The sequence below is a fragment of the Haliotis rufescens genome, unplaced genomic scaffold, assembly GCF_023055435.1.
Source record: "Haliotis rufescens isolate VD_foot unplaced genomic scaffold, xgHalRufe1.0.p SCAF_7, whole genome shotgun sequence".
Taxonomy (NCBI): domain Eukaryota; kingdom Metazoa; phylum Mollusca; class Gastropoda; order Lepetellida; family Haliotidae; genus Haliotis; species Haliotis rufescens.
Window position 1 is genome coordinate 29,263,415 of NW_025964361.1, and position 20,651 is coordinate 29,284,065.

The following is a 20,651-nucleotide window of genomic DNA, read 5'->3' on the forward strand; positions in this document are numbered from 1 at the left end:
TGCCAGTGCAACATGGAAGATATATAACTAACCTTCTGCCGACTGCCGAAGTAGTTGCTGAAGCGGATGACGACGTCATTGTTGAGCATCTGGAAGCTGCCGCGACTCATGGACAACGTCCCCTTCTCTTCCATCATGAGGAAATGCTGCAACGAGAGATGTGACTACATAAGGCTTCGGGTTACCAACAACTCTACAGCACTGATATATACTCAATTCCAACAGCAACGCACATCCTACAGTGTGGACTATGACACCTGAGATTATGTTACAACATGAGAAGTGAGTGTCTTTTGGAACGTAGTATATATAAATCACTCTTTGAGTTTGAAATATTGCAAATACCAGTCTCCAGCAGTGTTCTAAAAAATCGTTTCATTCCTACCTCACTTTGAAAGTACATAACGCAATTGGGATACGATGACATGGTGATCCCATTTGTCGCCTCTTATGACAAGCATAGTTGTCTTTTATGCCATGCATGGGTTGCTGAAGTTCTGTTCTAAACTGGATCTTCACATGTTTCCAGTGCAAGGGAATAGGCACCACACTAGCAGAGTAGTCCCCCTTTAAGTTTAAACCTCAAGAGCCTCACTGTTCTAAAGGCTTCAACTGTGTCTCCTATAGTATTGGTTGTTGTACCGAGGGGTGGGTGAATGAATGTTGTTTTATGTCAGTTTCCAATATTCTAGCTCCATCATGGTGACCTGTTAATGGTCAAGTTGCGACCCAGCAAACCATAGCATAAGTTGGTTAGTTTGTTGGTTTGTTGTTTTACGCCGCACTCAGCAATATTCCAGCTATATGACGCCGGTCTGTAAATAATCGAGTCTGGACCAGACAATCCAGTGATTGATATCATGAGCATCGATCCACGCAATTGGGATCGATGACATGTATCAACCAATTCAGCGAGCCTGACCACCCAATCCCGTTAGTCACCTTTTACGACAAGCATAGTCGCCTTTTACGGCAAGAGTGGGTTGCTGAAGACCTATTCTACCCAGAATCTTCACGGGTCCATAGCATAAGCAACAGTTCCAGCCACCCCGACTACACACAATCAGTCTCCATACACTGTCACCACCTGATCCTCAATCATCAGCTCTATAAGCAGGAATATTCTGACCCATACTCCCCATTGAGACTTTTTATGTAAGACCATTAATATTTTCTTTATTGGTCAACTGATATGCCAACTTCCCAAAATGAAAATAACTGTATAATGATTTTTTTAAATATATTTTTTTATATTGCTGACTCTAATGGTATAAAAAATAACTAAAAAAATAAGTCATTCAAATTAGTTTGGGTTGATAAGAGGATTCATTGAAAAATACAGTTTTGTTTACCGCAAAGTTTGAAACCATGAAGACCGATAACAGTTACAGCCCTTTGTTGACATATCCAGTTGCACAGTCGTTAGACAGAAAAATGGCTCCATTCATGTGGCTCAAGAGTGCAGTTGTGGAAATTCTGACATGCTCAATTGAAGATAATTTCATGTTTCCTTTTTTTGACAACCAACATTTCCGAAGAAAACAAAATTCTGTAAACCAATTTATGGACAACAATTCAAACTCTCTACATACCTGTATTTTCTTGAGAGTTTTCAGTGTGTCGTTGAGGAAGAGTATCCCAGCAGGCAGCAGTATACTTAGACTGATGCGCAGCGTCTCAAACAGCGCCATCGCCGTGAAGATCTGCATTGCGGTGATCGTCCTTCCAGTCACCAGCACCAACATGAACGTCACAAACATCACCAGCTTCCCCGCTGTCAACGTCAACGCACTGTTGAAACTCAGCAGCCGTGACAACTTCCTCATATGGACCAGTTCCTCGCTGAAACATCAACATAATGTTTGTTTGATTTGTCAGCTTCCTGACTGGGTTAACCTCTTTGGTCATGTGGACAAGGCGTCCGACCTCAGATCAGAAGGTCTGTGGTTCAAATCCCATCCCGGGATTCAGGAATGTTTTGGCCGCCACACAAGCCAAAGGTTAGCATTGTTCTTCAGATTGTCTCAAGCATTCTGTATTCAGTAACCACTGCGGACAACAGATACCTATAATTTTAGCTTGAGTGAGGACCTTCTCACATGTCATCCTTCAGTGCACTCACTCTCTGCTAGTGACGACCTTCTCACACTATCATGACAGAACATCCTTCGCTCATTAAATACGTTTTGAAACAACTTGTAAGATAAATAGTACCCGACAGACACTGATGTGGTAACCTCTATGGACTCACTCTCTGCTCGCAGTGAGGACCTTCTCACACAGCCTCTCCCAGCAGCCGGTCTTCAGTTCCTGGATCCCCCCAATGATGGACTGTAACTTCCTCAGCCGGTGGCCGGTGAACGTGTCTGTCTTCTGCCTGTAGGGAGTGAGTGAGTATGGTTTTACGCCGCTTTTAGCAATAATCCAGCAATATCACGGCGGGGTACACCAGAAATGGGCTTCACACATTGTACCCATGTCGGGAATCGAACCCGGGTCTTCGGCGTGACGAGCGAACGCTTTAACCACTAGGCTACCCGACCGCCCCTGCCTGTAGGAAAACACCAGGAAATCAGTGTCACAGCATCAGTGAGTGAGATAGGATTTATTTCACATCAGCAGTATTGCAGCCATATATAGTCAGCATCAGTGAGAGGGGTAAGGTCACCTATCTTACCTCCACGTCAGAATGTTGAGATCTGATTGGTTCACATGATCTTGATGAAATACTACATATCCCTTCTGGGACGGAAATAAATTTCTGAGTGGGGAAATAAATCTGTTTTACACTGCCACAAAGAAAATTATCTTCCCTAGTCAAGGGAGTTAACCCGTATAAGTCCAGTTTCCACCCTTGCCGAACTAGGCTGGAATTTTGGAGTTATATTTTGACTGGACTAATGAGTCCATGCATAATCCGGTTCGTAAACTCTCTGGCAGATTTCAGTTGATTGCAGGAAAAGCAAAGCATGTGTACCATCAACATGTCATCAAGAGAAATTTCTTTTCACGTTTTTTTATCAGGGTGATCACATGATTGGATGCACTTTGCAGAGTAAGACCCATTTTATTACAATATAGATCTTGATTATCGATCAAATTGTCTTCACTGGGTGTCGCCATTTTGTTTGAAGCAAATGTAAGTGATATGAGAGGTGGAATCTGATTGGTCAATGGGAGCGACATGGAAGGGACATAACTCGTAATAGCCACTGGTGGCACTATGATCAAGCCCAGAAATTCCAGCCTAGTTTGGCAAAGGTGGAAACTGGACTTTTACAATTAATAACTCTTTTACCTCGGGAAGATGAAAGAAAATGGTCAGCATGTGCATTTCTGAGTGGGGGCAATAAATTTCTTGCACCCTGTTTTGAAGGAAAAAGTGGCATCAATGAAAGTCACGTGACACAGCACAAGTTAACCTCAGATCAACATGATCAAACGAACAGCTGTTTTCTATCAATTTTAATTTTTTTTAAATTCTTTAAAAATGTCAGAATGAAACATGTCAGCAGGATAATAAAACCACATATACCCCTCATGACACTGCTGCAACTTATAGTGTTGATATCTGTACTTTCGGCCTATGAGCTTGCAGTACATGTGTAAATATAGAGTGATTGATATTTGTGAAAAATGTCTGCATGGCAAGCCTGGATCGTGGAGTATGTGATGGGATCCATTAAATAATGTAACATTCACCTAAGTATCCTGGACAACTTGCCCATGAGGATCTGGAGGGGAAACAGCAGGAACAGCACAAAGATGCCAGCCATACACACAGGGCCTAGCAACAACCAATCCCAGAGCAGGTAACAAACTATACCCAGCTGGAGTGGACCAATCAGAATGTAGGTTGCTGGAAGTACTACCTGAACGCATAAAAGAAACATTTTTCAACTCTCTGAAACCTGTAAATCATGCATACATATTTTGTACCAGTAAATGAGGAAATATTGTTTTATGTTACTGGCAACAATATTCCAGCTGTTTCATAATAGCCTGTAAATAAAAGACAAACTGTTTGGTAGCATGAGTGAGTGAGTGAGTTGGGTTTAATGCTGCTTTTAACAGTATTCCAGTTATATCACGGCGTGTCAGCCCAAAGTGATGCAGGTCTCAGACGTTTACTACTTCGGTGAAACCCACGAGCACGGGTATGGTGCTGACAAACCTAGAAACATAATCGGGTTGAACCGGGATTCGAACCCACAATCATAGGTTTCTGGCGTGCCCAAGGGACACAACTCTGCACAGACAACCTTAGACAACCCGTGCCCCCTTGGTAGCATGAACACTGATCAAAACCTTCAGGGAACAATGAGACAAACAACAACTCTATGCCATTTTAGTCCACCCTCACTGCTAGCTTGGCCATGGTGTACTGGGCGCTTCTCTACCTCAAATCACCACTCAAACTTGCAAGTTGTACTGATGTTACCAAAAACACACCATGGGGAAGACGTCCATCTCTCTGGTAACCAAGTTAATGATGTCCTCCATGACTTTAGGAGTCAGGGCAGAGTACGAGAGACGCATCACCTGGGAACATGTAAAAATGGAGATTAAAGTTTAAAACATACACAAAATTCAATAAATGAGAAGGTGAGAACAGTTTCATACCATGTTTAGTTACTTCCAGTTGTAACGGGGCAGCGAATACCAGAAATAGACATTTTGGGAATCAAACTCGGGTCTTCAGATACCAAACAACACGTTAACCTCTGGACTACCTCACCGTCTCCAGGAAAGTCCATCAACATATACTGTCACAGAATTTGATATCTTTTTTTATACAATAAGTTCCTTAACTTTGTAATTTCTCAAACATCACAGGCCCCTGTGTATTTTGCTGACATGTCACTATGAAGCAGTTTTTGCAATAGATTCATGTTTCTTTGGATAAACCTCTATGACATCATGTAAAGTCCACAACAAAAGATTTCACTATTACACAATTCCTTCTATGTGAGGCTTGAAACTTATCAATCAACCCTCGTACAATGCTGTCCCTATAGACTGTGACCTTCACCTTTCTGTATATCAGTGATGTTGCTGCTACCCTCATCCTGTAGCCGTGGTGGAAGAAGTTGTGGTCCAAGAAGATGTTGACAAGGAAGACAACACAGAGGAAGGCTCCGAAGATGTAGACATCGGGGTAGGGCAGAGTTGCTCCCCCTGCTCCGGTGGTGCGGAACATCTGGATGAAGTGCCCCATGAGAATTGCCTGGACCACCCTCAGAGTCTCCTGGAAACAAGGCGTAGTAGACATTAGACGTGGCCATCACTGCAGTGCTGAGGTAGGGGTAAACGATTTGCAAAACCTGAATCAGACTTGTGTTAATAACATTCAACACAAGCAATATGTTTTTCCTATTTTGGCATACAGAGATTTCAGCCCTCTGCACTGGTGGCATTTGTGACCAACTAGTGTTATTCGGGGACAAGCCAAATAGTGACTCGTGCCCCTCTCATGGCCATTTTTGCGACCGGGTTCCGTCTAAGCGCAAAGGGGCATAACTAAAAGAATTGTCAACTCATTGCGTAATGATTCACGTATATTTCCCTATATATTATATATGTTCAGATGCAATTTATAGCACATCAGGAGTTAAAGTATTATAAAGTATGATTGAACACATATAACTGTATCTTGGGTACATTTTTAGATGCAAGACATAAGTAAAATAAACAATTATTCCTGAGGGATTCTATGACCGAAGAACCTAACGTCATACGCTCATTTTGATTGGTTTGTCTTATTTTCACACATAACATTCATCGATAGGGGGATGAGTCTTCTTGCAGGTTACGGAAAGGGGCGAGTGGTGACGAATGCACTGGTGGGTGAATGTTGGCCACGTGATTGCACTCTGAGATAATCGAGACTGAACCGGACAAATGTGTAACTGAACCGACTCTTTTGGGAAGCGATGTTGTGCAGGACACTCACCTCTACCAGCACCAAGAGTGAGAAGGCCAAGATCTGGGGCCTGTAGCATCTCCACACAGCGCTGAGCAGGCTCGGGTGTCCCCCAGTCTTCCAGCGGTACAGCTCCTTCTCCCACTCCCTGTAACAACACCACGTGCAGAAACAATAGGACATGTAGCACCGATCTCCACAAGCCACGGAGCAGGCTGGGTTAGCCATCAGCTTCTCTCACAGTCACAGAGTCACTCTGGGCTAAATGTTGCCGTTAACAGTTTTTCATAGTCTTTCACATCATGGCATTGAGACAATTTTTAACAATGCAGGAAAACCGTTATCACAATCATTGGTAGAGAGCTCATAACCAAGGAGGGAGAATTTCAGTAACAAATCCAAACACAATCAGCTAAAATACAAAGCATCTGATTGTTGGGAAAATTCTATGAATTAATACATTTTTAACATTGATGGCTAGAATAAACGTCCCAACCCATAACATCCCAGCAGCCTGTAGAGTGTCCCGGGCAGGTAAACTGATGGATGATAGTGTAAGCAACAAGCTATGCTGTTGGAGTGTTATGACCCTGTATCAACCAGATAACAGCCAAGAGGTCACTCATCCAAGCACCACCACAGAAGCCATTATGACCATCTAATCCTCACTTTAGCTCTCTAATTCATGACAAGCAGTGGAAACCAGGTGAGTACAACTGTTCTACTCTGTGTATGTCTGTGTTTGTCGTTCAATGCGGCACAAGACCCGTGAAGATTCCGGGGTAGAATAGGTCTTCAGCAAACCATGCTTGTCGTAAAAGGCGACTATGCTTGTCGTGATAGGTGACTAACGGAATAGGGTGGTCAGGCTGGCTGACTTGGTTGATGCATGTCATCGATTCAAGTTCCAATGTTCATGATGTAAATCACTGGATTGTCTGGTCCAGACTCGATTATTTACAGACTGCCATCATATAGCTGGAATATTGCTGATTGCGATGTAAAACAACAAACCAAACCAAACCAATGCCGAACTCACCAATATTTCAGCTATATCATGAAGGCCCATAAATAATCAAGTCTGAACCAGACAATCCAGTGATTGGTACTGTGAGCAATGATCCACAACATCAGGGTATATTGACATGCATCAACCAATTCACCGAGCCTGACCACCATCTTACGACCAGGTAAGGTTGCTGGGGACTACTTCTAACCTGGCATCCCCACAGATTCCCAATTTAGTCACCTCCTATGATGAGCAATGGGGTGCTGGGGACACACTCCTCCTGTGGTCATGTATGGAATGATTAAAGATTGTCCGATGGGATCTAGAGTGACTGACCTGCCCAGATTGTTGGAGAGCTTGACGGTGGAGTCTTGTGGCAAGACATCGTAGACATCGGCCTCGTCAAGGGTGTGGTGGTAGCCCTTCCAGAAGATACGCCCTGTCCACCTGCACACAGAGTGAGTGAGTGAGTTGAGTTTAATACCGCTTTTAACATTATATTTTGGTTCAATAACACCCAGCATGTGTAATGTTGGAGGCAAGCTCGAGGTGACACAGGTCATAATGTTCATCACTTGAAAGAAACCTACAAGCATGGTTATAGTGCTGACAGACCAAGTACCAGTATCTGGCCAAATTTTGTTTGAACCGGATCCTGACACAGCAAAGGGACATAACTCTACATAGTGATTTATGGCTATAATCAATGGAGCCTGGAATTGCCAGGGCACATTAAGCACTTCTCTTGAAACTTACATATTATGTCTGAAAACTCTATTAACACCTTGAAAAGGAATTAAAATGTAATGTTTGTGGCATGGATCTGTGTATCTCACCTGGATATTGACTGTGTTCTACATGTTTCAAATACTGATCTGTATTTCAGTGGAGAGGACACAACAGGGACAGACATGTATTTTCTTTCAAGTGTACCACAGGCCACTCATAACGATGTTTAGATATTACATAAATCCTTTAGAATTTAAGAGTGCCAACATGAAAACTACATTTGATCCATCTTCGACCTCTGTGATTATCATTTCCCCATGAGCTAGTTTGATGCATTTCACTGAAATTGAAAACATTTACGCATTTCAAGTTCTGAGTCACAGGATTAATTTGTGAAGCATACCATCCATTAGGGATGATAGGTGTGTTTATTTTCCATGCGTTTGTCATGTTTAAGTTTGTGGAAGTACAGTTATCATGCCTCCATGCCTTTACGTATATCTATTTTAATAACATACTAATAATGCTAGGCCCTAAATGTGGTCCATAAATCTCAAAATATGTAAATAATTCCTTAATCCACTGACTAACTACTTTCAGTACTCAAGATAATTTAGAATCCTTATTAGGATGAACATATGCACCAGCAAGTTCTGTCTTTCAGAAGATAATCACTTTCAGAGGGTCACAGAAGAAAATAAATACATTTGGGTGGGGCATAATTCTTTTATAGTCATGGATGGAAAATCGCCAGTCGAAGCCCAGATAATGAATGACAAGTTCTAAATAATACATTATCACTGCATATGTCCTCAGCTCCATCAGTTTGTAAGTGTTGCTAGCTTAGTGCTGCATCAGGCATCGCCAGTCACCAGCCGCTGATTCCCCAAGACATCTTAACTAAATAAACAAACAGCCAAGCGGTACCTAACACTGGTACAATTCCACAGAAAACACAAAAATCCTTTCAAAAAAGCCATTATGAAAAACAAGCAAAATCACCTTGGCCCCACAACAATAGCCTTGACATAAACCTTGTCAATAGCAGGTGATCCCCTACCTACAGCACTGACAGATGACGCTTGTTTCGGCAATGACAAGCATATGTTCATAGTAAATGGCCAGTGCAAACACTGTGAAAAGGGCACCTGCTGAAGATTGGGTGGAGGGAAGGAGTAGCATTCTTTTGTAAATCAATGAGTTAGAGCAAACATGGTCTGAATAACTCACATGGGAAGTGAACACAATGTTGCCAACCTATCCTTGTTATAGGTAGGTACTGTTGTGGGTGGTTTCGCTGACAATGCAAGCTCTTTAGTGGGTGAGTGAGTTAAAATTTAACACCGCATCAGCATTATTTCGGTTTCAATGTCCACAAGCGCTTCATATAGAAAGAAAATTATATCTTAAAGCAACCTTGTCAAACATACATTAACATAATAATATTTTCTTTGAAGTTAACAAAGAATCCTCCTAGTTTGGGTTTATTTTCTATACTTTTTTTTCTTCATCGTTTATTAAGAAACATATCAAACATAATCACAACAATATCATCACGTACCTTATCATCCTTGCAAGTTTGATTGGTAGTTGCTGGTAAGTCTAATGAATGTTTAACACTTTTCTTTATCATTTATGAAACACATTTATGCTCCATGTTCATTTTCACAACTTACTTACAACTTACTAAAAGCAAATATCATAAACAATTCAGACCATTTTAAATGTTGAACCTCTCTCAAGACATCTGTTGAAACCTACTTGAAGGCAGACATAGCTGTGCAGGAAGTTTCAGTGTGTGACACACTAATACACCACATGACAACACGCCCGATGTTCTGCTACAATTTATTGAAGATCAACAGCATGAACCTGTTTGTCGTGAAGAACAATCACATTATTTTTGCTTTAGATGAAACAGCATTACATCAAGAAATATCACGTCTTACTTATTTTCTCATTTTTATTAAAAAAACTTTGCTGTCAATATAATCATCAGAATAATCACATTCTGAAATTGCAATGTAAATATACCGAAATATAAGACAACCATTAACCACAGAATCTGGGTCATACATACAAACAATATGATTCAACTGTACATTTACAAGGGACAATGACCCAGTATAACCCAATTCAAAATCAACATGTCATTTATTTTTTTACAAAACATTCCAACCAGTGTTGATACCATAATCCTATCAAATAAACCCTACCTCACCAGATCCTCCATGTATTTGGTCACATGACCCCACGTCAAGAAATCAACGAGAAGCCATTGACAGCAGTGCGCACTAACCGATTGCCTGGGAGCTCCTACTCAATGTTCCCTTCGATCAACAGCCAGGTAGTGTCCTGTGTCATTGAGAATACTACCATACCCCCAAAGTGATATAAACACTGACCAATCAGCTACAATTTACCATTTTAAAGTCATGCAATATATCATTTATTGACAGCTATCGACGATCAGTCCACTGCTATTAACATGACATGGACAATCTATGTACTGTGCTTCACCAATGAAAAATGTTACAATTTAAAGACATGCCATACATCATTTATTGACTGACTATCGAAAATCAATCCAGTATAAACATGATATGTACAATCTATGTAAGAATTTAAAGGCTTATAACATCTCCCTTATTGACAAGCTGTCTGTGGACACGCTATTAACACGATACTGACAATTTATATACAAGGTGTCGGACCGTACTTTAACATGATATTGACAATCTATATACAAGATATCGGACAGTGCTATTGATTAGCAGGGTATGTTACAGTGCAAAGCAATCGTCTACTTGAAGCCTGTCAAAATCTAAGATAAGGGTACCCCTTGGACAACAAGGGGGGTTAAATGTATAGAGAGCACAAAGAGGTTAATACTGTCCTACATCAACACAGATGTATATTGGATGATATTGTTGTATCTGTTCTAGACACAGGCACTCAAGAGGAATTTAAGGAGAAACACTTGTAGGAAAATTGATATACCATAAACAACATACTTAGAACCATTCCTAAAATACACCCTTACTACCACCACACTATCAGTGCTCAATTGCTACTGAACTTATACACACGTATTTTAAAAGATTCAAATTTGTCTTTAAAATCTAACGACTAAAGATCATTTGATAAACATTATATTATTTTAAATGATTGTATTTGCGGTATACAGTAGACCAATATGTTTGTTTGTTGTTTAACGCTGCACTCAGCAATGTTCCAGCTATATGACGGCGGTCTGTAAATAACCGAGGCTGGACCAGACAATCCAGTGATAAAACCAACATTTAAGGAAAGTGAGTGACCAATAACTAAGATAATATTTGTTTGTTGTTTAACGCAACACTCAGCAATATTCCAGCGAAATGATGGCAGTATGTAAGTTATCGAGGTTGGACCAGACAATCCAGGGATTGACATCATGAGCATCGATCTACGCAATTGTAATAACCAAGTCAGCGAGCCTGACCACCCGATCCCCTTAGTCGCCTCTTACGACAAGCATAGTCACCTATTACGGCAAGCATTGGTTGCTGAAGACCTTTTCTACCCCAGGTCTTCACAGGGACCGAAGATAATAAGTCAGCAATACTTCTGTAAACCAGCAAATGAAAACAGTGTGGCCTGAGTTGTTTTACAGGTCTAGCTTGTGCAGTCTACATCAATAAAACATTTGGTCAGGCAAAGGTTAACGCTTTCCCATGAACTTTTTCTTTGAGTTTTGTCCCTGTACATTCTGGGGACAACTCCCATCAATTTCAACATGGCTAATTTGACCTGGTCATGTCATGGGTCCTCGTAGTCTGTCTACCTGTTTTGTCATGACACTGATGATTGCTGGAGTCTTGCTGTAAGGAAGTATATTCCCTTACATTCAAGTTAGTTTCAACGTTTCCCATGGCTTTGATGTGGTCAGGCTGCTTCATGTTACACTACACCGGTCCCATGGAAAGCCTGCTTTAAAGTTCACAATGAGTCAGTGTTGTGTTTTCCTGCATTCAGAAACTAATAGCTACAACATAGTGAACCCGCGAAGATCCGGGGTAGAATAGGTCTTCAGCAACCCATGCTTGTGGTAAAAGGCGACTATGATTGTTGTAAGAGAAGACAAATGGGATCTGGTGGTCAAGCTCGCTGACTTGGTTGATGCATGTCATCATATCCCAATTGCGTGGATCGATGCTCATGATGTCAATCACTGGATTGTCTGGTCCAGACTCGATTATTTACAGACCGGCGTCATATAGCTGGAATATTGCTGAGTGTGGCGTTAAACAATAAACAATCAAAATAAAAAACATCATGGTGGCATGGAAACAATCTTGGCCTGGTAAACCTGTGGTTGATAGTATGAGGAACAACCCATTCTGTGACACACGATCAGCCAGGTCACCTGTTATGATCATCAAGTACTGTCAGTACTGTAATGCTAAAAAAATGCTTTTCTGGTTTCATTTATTAGGTGAGGTGAAATGGGGTTTAACGTCGCGTCCAAAATTATTGCACTTATATATCGAGGTGCATGTACGTGTGTGTGTTTGTGTGGCTGCTTGTACTAGTCCGGACTGATGCCGATTTAAAGTGCTAACTCACTGAGATACCATGCCACAGTTTAACATGAATATCCCACTCAGACACAGTATACTGACTCCGAGCCGACCAGTCCTTGTTTTAGCCCCTTAATGCCGAGCGCCAGACAGCTAGGGTAACAACAAGTACCATCTTTTAACGTCTTTTGGTATGACGCGGCCGGGGATCGAACCCCGGACCTTCCGCTCTACCACTAGACCATTGAGGCGGTCGGTGTCATTTATTAAATACGAATCATAGGCCTATGAAAATAGCATATATCAAAATAATGCAAATCTACCTAATGTAGCCTAACCTAACTAACACTGTGATTAGCCTAAAAAGGTAGTGGGATGAAAGTGGGAGGAACATCACAATGATGAAACCCATAGGCACCTGTACCCCGCTGACACACAATTCGGGGAATATGGGATTCGAACCAACAATCACAAGGTGCTCTCACGCCATAGGGACACAACTGTGCACAGACATAACTGACTCAAAATAAACTAACAACCATATTTATGCTTATTATGGTATATATCACTTAGTTGTATTTTAACCTGTATTGAAATTGCACAACTCCTGCACCAGGTTAAAGTGCCAACCCTACCCTCATGTTCACATGTTATGAAGACAAAGAGATGTCTACCATTTCAGACATACCAAATATAATAACCAAAATACCAAACATGCCACGCCCCCTTCCAGGTGGGTGTGGTCAAATGTCCGCATCAACATGAACAGAGGGCAGACAAGCCAGCAAGGAGGCCTCATAGGGTGTTCACAGCATTAGAAAAAAGTGTATTTTAAATTATCTTTTATTAACAATTCATTTAATAATATGCCTTATACAGTCACCAAACTTCAAATGTAAACTTTGGTTCAATAAGATATACACATATTATTTATCATATCATATTGAAGGTTCCATTTATTAAAATAGACGTCCACAAACCACCCCATAGAGAGCCTCAGTATCAAAGTGGTCGAAGTGTGTGGTTGGACAATGCCTGGGCAAAGGACTCAGCCATGATAATAGAGTTGTACAATGGACAGAAAGCTGTATTAGATAAAATATTTGACATTTATTCAACTCCTTGTGAAAACTAACGACCCCAGATTTCTCAGCAAACAGTGTGACCTGTCAGACGGCCATTTGTATTGAAGTCAACACAGGCCACTCACACTTGACAAACAAACTTTAAAGATGTCAAAGAAATATTTTGATTCTATTTTCACTCAAAGTAAAACTATCTATTATTGTACAAGACAAACTCTTGTCTTATCACATCTGTAATGTTGTACTCTTGTACATAAGCCTATTCAGTTCTAAAATCTTGACTTAATGCACATTTCCGTATTTTTTATTTGCCAACACCACAACATAGGTTTGATTGTTTTTGTATTTGTTTCAACGACTCTAAAGCCTGACTTTCTTCGCTTTATACTTTAAGTAAACTTTTCTTATACTTAAAGTTTCAAATTAGCACAAATATTTATCACATGTATGTCACAAGACTGTTTTAGGTTTCCATGTTAAACAATCACATCACATTCTCCAACTGTACAATTTAAACATGCAGGAATTCTGCTGTCACCTTGAAATTCAAATATCTCATTGTCTTTGGTAATTTCCAGTGAGTCGGTATTAAACAACACAGAACATAGAGCAGCCTTCATAATCCTCCAACCACGTGCTGCTGTTTAAATATGAAGCAGATCTTTGAAGCGACGGAGGATTTGAGAAAAATCTCACGTCAAACGGTCTCCTAAGATCAACACGACATTACCAGAAACTTGGAGGAGCTAAACGCTGTGTGACGCTGCTTTTTCTAGTTTGCCTGCGACTTACAAGCGAGACTTACCTAGGCTAGCTTTTTCTATGTTCTCTGAGGTAATGACTTGGTCATGTCTTGCATGGCACTAGATAACCTCACAGCTGACGCCTGTATTCAATAGTGTCTCGAAAGTCGTATTTGAGTGTGCACATTCCAAAGTATCTATGAACCAAGTATTTATTTAAGTCTTTAAGGTGAAATGGGAAACTGCACCACAGAGGTGTCAAGCCTTCAACCAACATGCTGTCTATAACATCATATGAATCACTGACCTCTGTAGTGTTCTATACAGCAATGAAACATTCAATGAAACACAGCACTCTGTAAACGTTTTTCATTTCTGAGACCAGACAAATTTGTTTTCTTTTTCCTTGAAGTAACAAAATAAATTTAACATACTATCAAATTGGAACAATACTTATTTTTAAATATTGTATTTTATCCAAATAGTTTTCATTAAACGGGACAAGTACAAGTGACCTACTTAACATTTACTCTTAAGGTTACTGACGGGGCGGTCGGGTAGCCTAGTGGTTAAAGCGTTCGCTCGTCACGCCGAAGACCCGGATTCGATTCCCGACATGGGTACAATGTGTGAAGCCCATTTCTGGTGTCCCCCGCCGTGATATTGCTGGAATACTGCTAAAAGCGGCGTAAAACCATAGTCACTCACTCACTAAGGTTACTGACTATAAATTGCAAAGGTCAAGGAATTATAGACCTTGGTGCAGAGAAACCACAAAAAATAAAATTTCACAGAAATGGCAATAAACACAGATAGACATTACGTAAAGTGATAGAGTGACTTAAAATATTTTGAGTGAGTACTGTACACTTTAAGCAATGCACTGGACACAAGCCTACAGCCCTGAGGGGGCTCAAAGTCAGAACAGGTAGCATCATGCTGGGTGTAAGGACTGACTAGTTTGGATCAGATGGTCAGGTGCTTTGGCTTGGCTCTCGTGTGTCATTGTACCCCAATGACATTGATTTTTGCTCATTCCATCAACCACTGGTTTATCTGTCTCAGACTTAGTTATTTAACAGCCATCATGATGTAGGTGGAATATTGCTGAATGCAGCATAACACAGCTAACAAAGAAACACAAAAAATGACACCAGCTGTGTTTTTTTGTCACTGAATTGTTTGGACAGGACAACAGATATTATTGTTCAAATTATGATACAAAGTATGGAATATGCATGGTCACCAGGGGCTGATTAAGAAGAAAAAATGTTAACCACAGAATATCAAAGATGGCCACCAATTTCCTTTTCAATTTTTTTATATTTGGCCTATGACCTCCTTGTTATGCAGACTTTGACTGTTTTTAATGTGTTTGTTAGCTATTTCCCAAATGTTTTGGAAACCCAATACAATTCTTTCAAAATTGTCTCAATTTCATATGGGTTAAGGATATGTGACAAAGAAGTATCCCTACATCAGATTATACGAAGCAAAGATATCTATCACTTAGGTACTACTTGGAAACACCAGGCTCCAAAACTTCAGTTTCATGTTTGATGTTTGACATCATTTGGATTGAAGTCAAGAAGACTGTCATATCCTCAAAGCTGGAGAAAACTGAACATGTGAATATTTCTCCCAAACATTAACAGCTAGGTGAAAATGTTGATTTACAGCATCTTAACTAAAAATATTAACTGAAAAAATAGATCTGAAATTAAAAACAAAATTGGAAATTTCCTGGGAGACTCAACACTGTTGTCCCAAAATTTCAGGCTTCCAGTTACGGAGGTTCCAAAGTATTTATAAATTCTGCAGATACCGATTACAAGTGTTCTTCAAGGGAGACCCGCATTGGATAAATTTACATTTCCCGGAATATAAATATTAGAGAAAGGCCACAATTCATTCTCGCGCCTCTAAGCCATGACAAATCAAACCAAACAAACAGCGCTGTTCAAAAATAATCCGCTGTTGCAATACCCATGCTGTGCTCACCATCGATTACAGAATGAATAGCATTGGAGGCATCGCATCATGAATTTCACCTCTTGTTTTGAAGCCACACTAAACAAAGGCCAAGGAATTCATAAAACTTTCTAAAATACAAACCAATGTTCATAACGGAGACTTTTCTTAATAATTATATCGAGAACTACACTTGAAACATGTTACACGAGAAATGAGGCCTTGTCGCAGTAATGTGACATATACTCATCAAAACAAGTTAAAGAACACCCACAATTGTAAGGCCACATGAGTACTGCAATGCCCGCAAGCCATGACAGATCAACTATAGTCATATGAACAAACTGGTTGTTCTTCAGCTACTTTTGAGTTGTTTATGTTGTTTGGGAGACTCAATGTACGCATCTATTTTTGAATTCACATTTATATTTCTGTATCACTTGTTACAGCAGACAGTACTGCAGAGGCAAGAAGTGTTGTTTGTTTGTTTGTTGTTTAATGCAACAATCAGGAATATTCCAGCTATATGACAGTCTGTAAATAATCAAGTCTGGACCAGACAATCCAGTGATTGACATCATGAGCATTGATCTACACAATTGGGATACGATGACATGCATCAACCAAGTCAGCAAGCCTGACCACCCGATCCCATTAGTCGTTGTTTAAACAACAAACAAACAAACAAACAAACAAATTTGTAATCCTACTGAGACATGTTTATATGTATTTTGGTAGATCTTTATCAAGATTTAGTCAAGATTCTTGACTGCCCAGAGCTGCCTTAATGTTCACAGATGCCTTGAAAGGTATGTTTGTTTTGGTTTTTCAGCTTTACATTGTATGTTTATACCCTTATTGAGTCTGGAGCAGATAAACCAACCACTAGTCAGGATCAACTGACACTGTTGGAGTATGATGACACCCCAGGACAGCCAGCCCAACCATCTGTCTTCATATGAAGTCATTTAATCCTGTGCTGTCCTTTTCAGACCAATCTAAACTTTAATAACAAACTTCTCTTCTAAAAACATGTCACTACTTGATGAAGAAAAACAAATCCTTCGACAACAATCTTTTGCCAAATAAAAACAATTCTAACTATGGGAGTTGGCTCCACAAATTATTTATTTTTCAAATCAAATAAAGATCTTAATGAAAACATATTGAAGGAAAACCACCCACTAACTTTGACCCAATGTCAGTTTGTCGCCAACATTACATCAAGACAAAAAACAAACAGGTCTACACGTAATGACAGTTTTTCAAGTGAACAAATGAAGGCCAAACACTGAAGCAGGCCAGTAGTATCTTTAAATATGGGTATTTGTCAAACGTAGGCAGGCAGCTGGAGTGGAGGACAGTGCTGTGGTCTTACGAACTAAGTAAATCGGACGCTGACGTTTGTGTGCAGTGCGAGACCCCAACTAGTCATGGCGAGAGACCTGACACACAGGCTACACACACATCGCTACTTATGTAATGTCGCACTCGCTGACTTACACAAATACTACACTTCTACTGAGGCTGACTGAATTTGGGAACGTTGTGCGTAACCTTTGATTAGTCAGTGTTTGGAGAAAGCTTTGTACAGAATATCACAATGTCACTTGTACCATTTCAATCAGAAAATCACTTTTGATTAAAAATATTATGTTTACTGTTTTCAGAGTTTTTTAGTTAATTACTAAGAATTTGTTTTTTAATAGCTTATTAAACTGTTGAAAAACTGCTGTTGTTTATGGACTCATCAATATATTGATGACAACCCAGCTAACACACGACGTTGTCACAACATTGTGGTAAGGTTGTGGATTGGTAACGTCAGTTCACGTCGTTGTGACAACATCCATGGTAGTACACGTTGTAGGGACGCAATATTATAACATTGCCACAACGTAAAATACAACATTACCACAACGTAAAATACAACGTTACCACAACGTAAACATACAACGTTCCCGCAACGTAAAATACAACATTATCACAATGTTGTGACAACGTGAATATGACATAACACAACGTTAGGCCATGACGTTGTGACAACATAAATGGGAGTCAACAGAATAACGTTATATGGACGTAATATCCCCAACGTTACAACGTAAACGAAACGTTATCACAACGTTGTCACAACGTGAAATTGTTAGCTGGGAAGATAGCTTGTTTTATTAAAGGTAATGAAATTACTAACATTTGATAATGAACATTTCTAGTAAAATTGTTTATATCCCATATGGGATCATATCATTCAGGGTATGTTCAGAACTTCATATGCAACAAAACTTAGAACTACTTTCCTTACACCAAGCTATCTGTAGATTTACCATGCTCTAACATCGCTCCAAATAAGCAGGAAACCCAGGCCAGGTGAGTATCGTTTTACATGCTTTTTAGCAATATTCCAGCAAAATCACTACATGACATACCCAAAATGGGCTTCACACATTGTACCCATGTGGAGAATCGAACCCAGGTCTGCAGTGTGATGAGAGAACGCTTTACCCACTAAGCTACCCCACCACCTTGGTTAATGTGCAGATACTTTTATATTATTGCAATAGTTTTGCAGTAGTAGTCAACCTGTGGTAATAGTATTTCACAAGTTTTAAACTATTGCCATGACCACTGCAGTCACCCTGCATCTAACCTCATACCCAAATTCTTCATCACTTCCTGAAATAATTGTACACATAATTCAAAACAACATAATACAAAGAGGTGAAGAGTGGAAATTTTAGTTAATAAACATCTAATTCATGATCAGTACATACAATATATTTCGGTCAAAGAAGTCCACCAAGATTTCCCAGATTCCATCAAGTTTACACAACCTAGTTCAAAGGTAGCACATGAAGGAGACGAAGTTCAGCAATGTCCTATGACAGATGCTAAACAGGTGGCCAGACAGTGTATGACATGCCTCGGGACACTCAGCCATCAGGTCCAGTGACGGGTCAGCAAGTAGACGATGTCAGTTTCAGGAAGTGAGTGGAGACGGGCATGGCCGTCATGTCACTGGACACACCTGTCATTGTTAGCCAGTTGTACACGCCCTTGAACTATCACAACACAGATTGTAGCACATACACTATACTTCCTTCTCATTCTTTGTTCTATAACTGGCATGGTGGAGAGTGTGTTTCACACTACTTCTGGGAATATTCCCACACTGTCATGGCCAAGGACACAAAGATCTGGCTTTACATACTGTTTCCATGTGAGATCCAAACACGGGTCTGTGGTGTGACAAGCAAACACTTTACCCACTAGGCTACTAAAGTCACGTGAGTGAGTGAGTGAGTGAGTGAGTGAGTGAGTGAGTGAGTGAGTGACGAATGTGGAAGGAAGGCCGTAAGTTATACTGGCCGTAGACATCTACCACTTCGTGAAACACATATAAGTACAGTTATGATGCAGACAAACTTCATCTGCGATTCAAACACACAATCATAGGATCCTTGCATGCGAAGAATGTGCAACTCTGAACAGCAAAAACATTTCAAGCATCTCAAATTGTAACATCAAATCTACCAAGACCTTCGCTCATCTATAATGTAACCGGAATGTATTCCCTTACTTTCAAACATGACCATATAAGAAAACCAAACTGAGCCTACATATGGGTGTCTTCAAATTATAAATGAACCATTTGACCTACATAATTATTACAGATTTGTCGGGTCATTCTCATTAATGAAGGAGTCACCACAGACCAAATTTAAACATCCATTTTCCTGCATCAAACATGCTGCATAGTAGAAACTTGTCTACAACCAGCAAGCAAATATCTACATTCATACAATACATTGTTATTAACAAACCACTTTAACTGAAATTCTTTGTACAAAGTCCCATCCTTGTTAAAAACAAGTGACTGACTGAATGTCTTTGGCAATACTTCATCCACATTGGACATGGGACACCAAGAATGCCCCAACTCACTGTACCACTTTGGGAACTGAACCCCGGAACTTGACAATCAAACAATTCAACTGCTTGGCTATGCAACCACCCCTGAAGACAAGACAATATGTCCCTTGACAACAAACTCAAGTTCTTACAGTTCTGTCCAATCAATTAAACCACTTTCAACACTAAAAGACTAATTTTAATCCGTCATATAAGACATATTTTCAATAAACAAATGACAAATAACACTAATTAGGATGTTTTGAGCAAAAATAGAAATATCTTACAGAAAGTAAGTGTGTGTGAGTGAGTATGGTTTTACGCCGCTTTTAGCAATATTCCAGCAATATCACGGCGGGAATCACCAGAAATGGGCTTCACACATTGTACCCATGTCGGGAATCGAACCCGGGTCTTCGGCGTGATGAGCGAACGCTTTAACCACTAGGCTACCCGACCGCCCCTACAGAAAGTAAGAAGTTCAGAACACAACATTCTACAGAGTGTGAAGGACTTGTCTGTGTTTGCCGGGACACACCAAGGGCTGGATACCGGGCTTATCCTGTGAATCTATTCACAGTGACTGCTGATGTAACACGGCTTAGCTGGGACAGTAACAGTAAAAACTTAAGCCAGTAAGTGATGCCAAAGCTGGAACAACTAACGTTTGTATTGAGTCACCCAACACATTGCCTAGCTGGTTCAGCCATGATGCAA

The 20,651-nt window shown here is 40.3% G+C and overlaps 1 protein-coding gene across 4 annotated transcripts in view; it reads right to left on the reverse strand.

Annotated features, from left to right (window-relative positions):
• Window positions 1-20,651, reverse strand: part of LOC124124195 (ATP-binding cassette sub-family C member 4-like) — a 74,958-nt gene that overhangs the window by 21,710 nt on the left and 32,597 nt on the right. For 3 of the 4 annotated variants that reach the window (XM_046487310.2, XM_046487311.2, XM_046487312.2), the window contains 8 exons: window positions 7,269-7,379; window positions 5,954-6,071; window positions 5,033-5,248; window positions 4,453-4,542; window positions 3,703-3,872; window positions 2,252-2,377; window positions 1,593-1,842; window positions 33-146 (listed from right to left, as the gene is read on the reverse strand). In XM_046487310.2, coding sequence (XP_046343266.2) covers window positions 33-146; window positions 1,593-1,842; window positions 2,252-2,377; window positions 3,703-3,872; window positions 4,453-4,542; window positions 5,033-5,248; window positions 5,954-6,071; window positions 7,269-7,379 — 1,195 coding nt within the window. Of the gene's footprint in view, window positions 1-32; window positions 147-1,592; window positions 1,843-2,251; window positions 2,378-3,702; window positions 3,873-4,452; window positions 4,543-5,032; window positions 5,249-5,953; window positions 6,072-7,268; window positions 7,380-9,877; window positions 10,343-20,651 lie in introns of those variants that run through there. The other variant, XM_048387999.1, reaches the window with a different exon arrangement.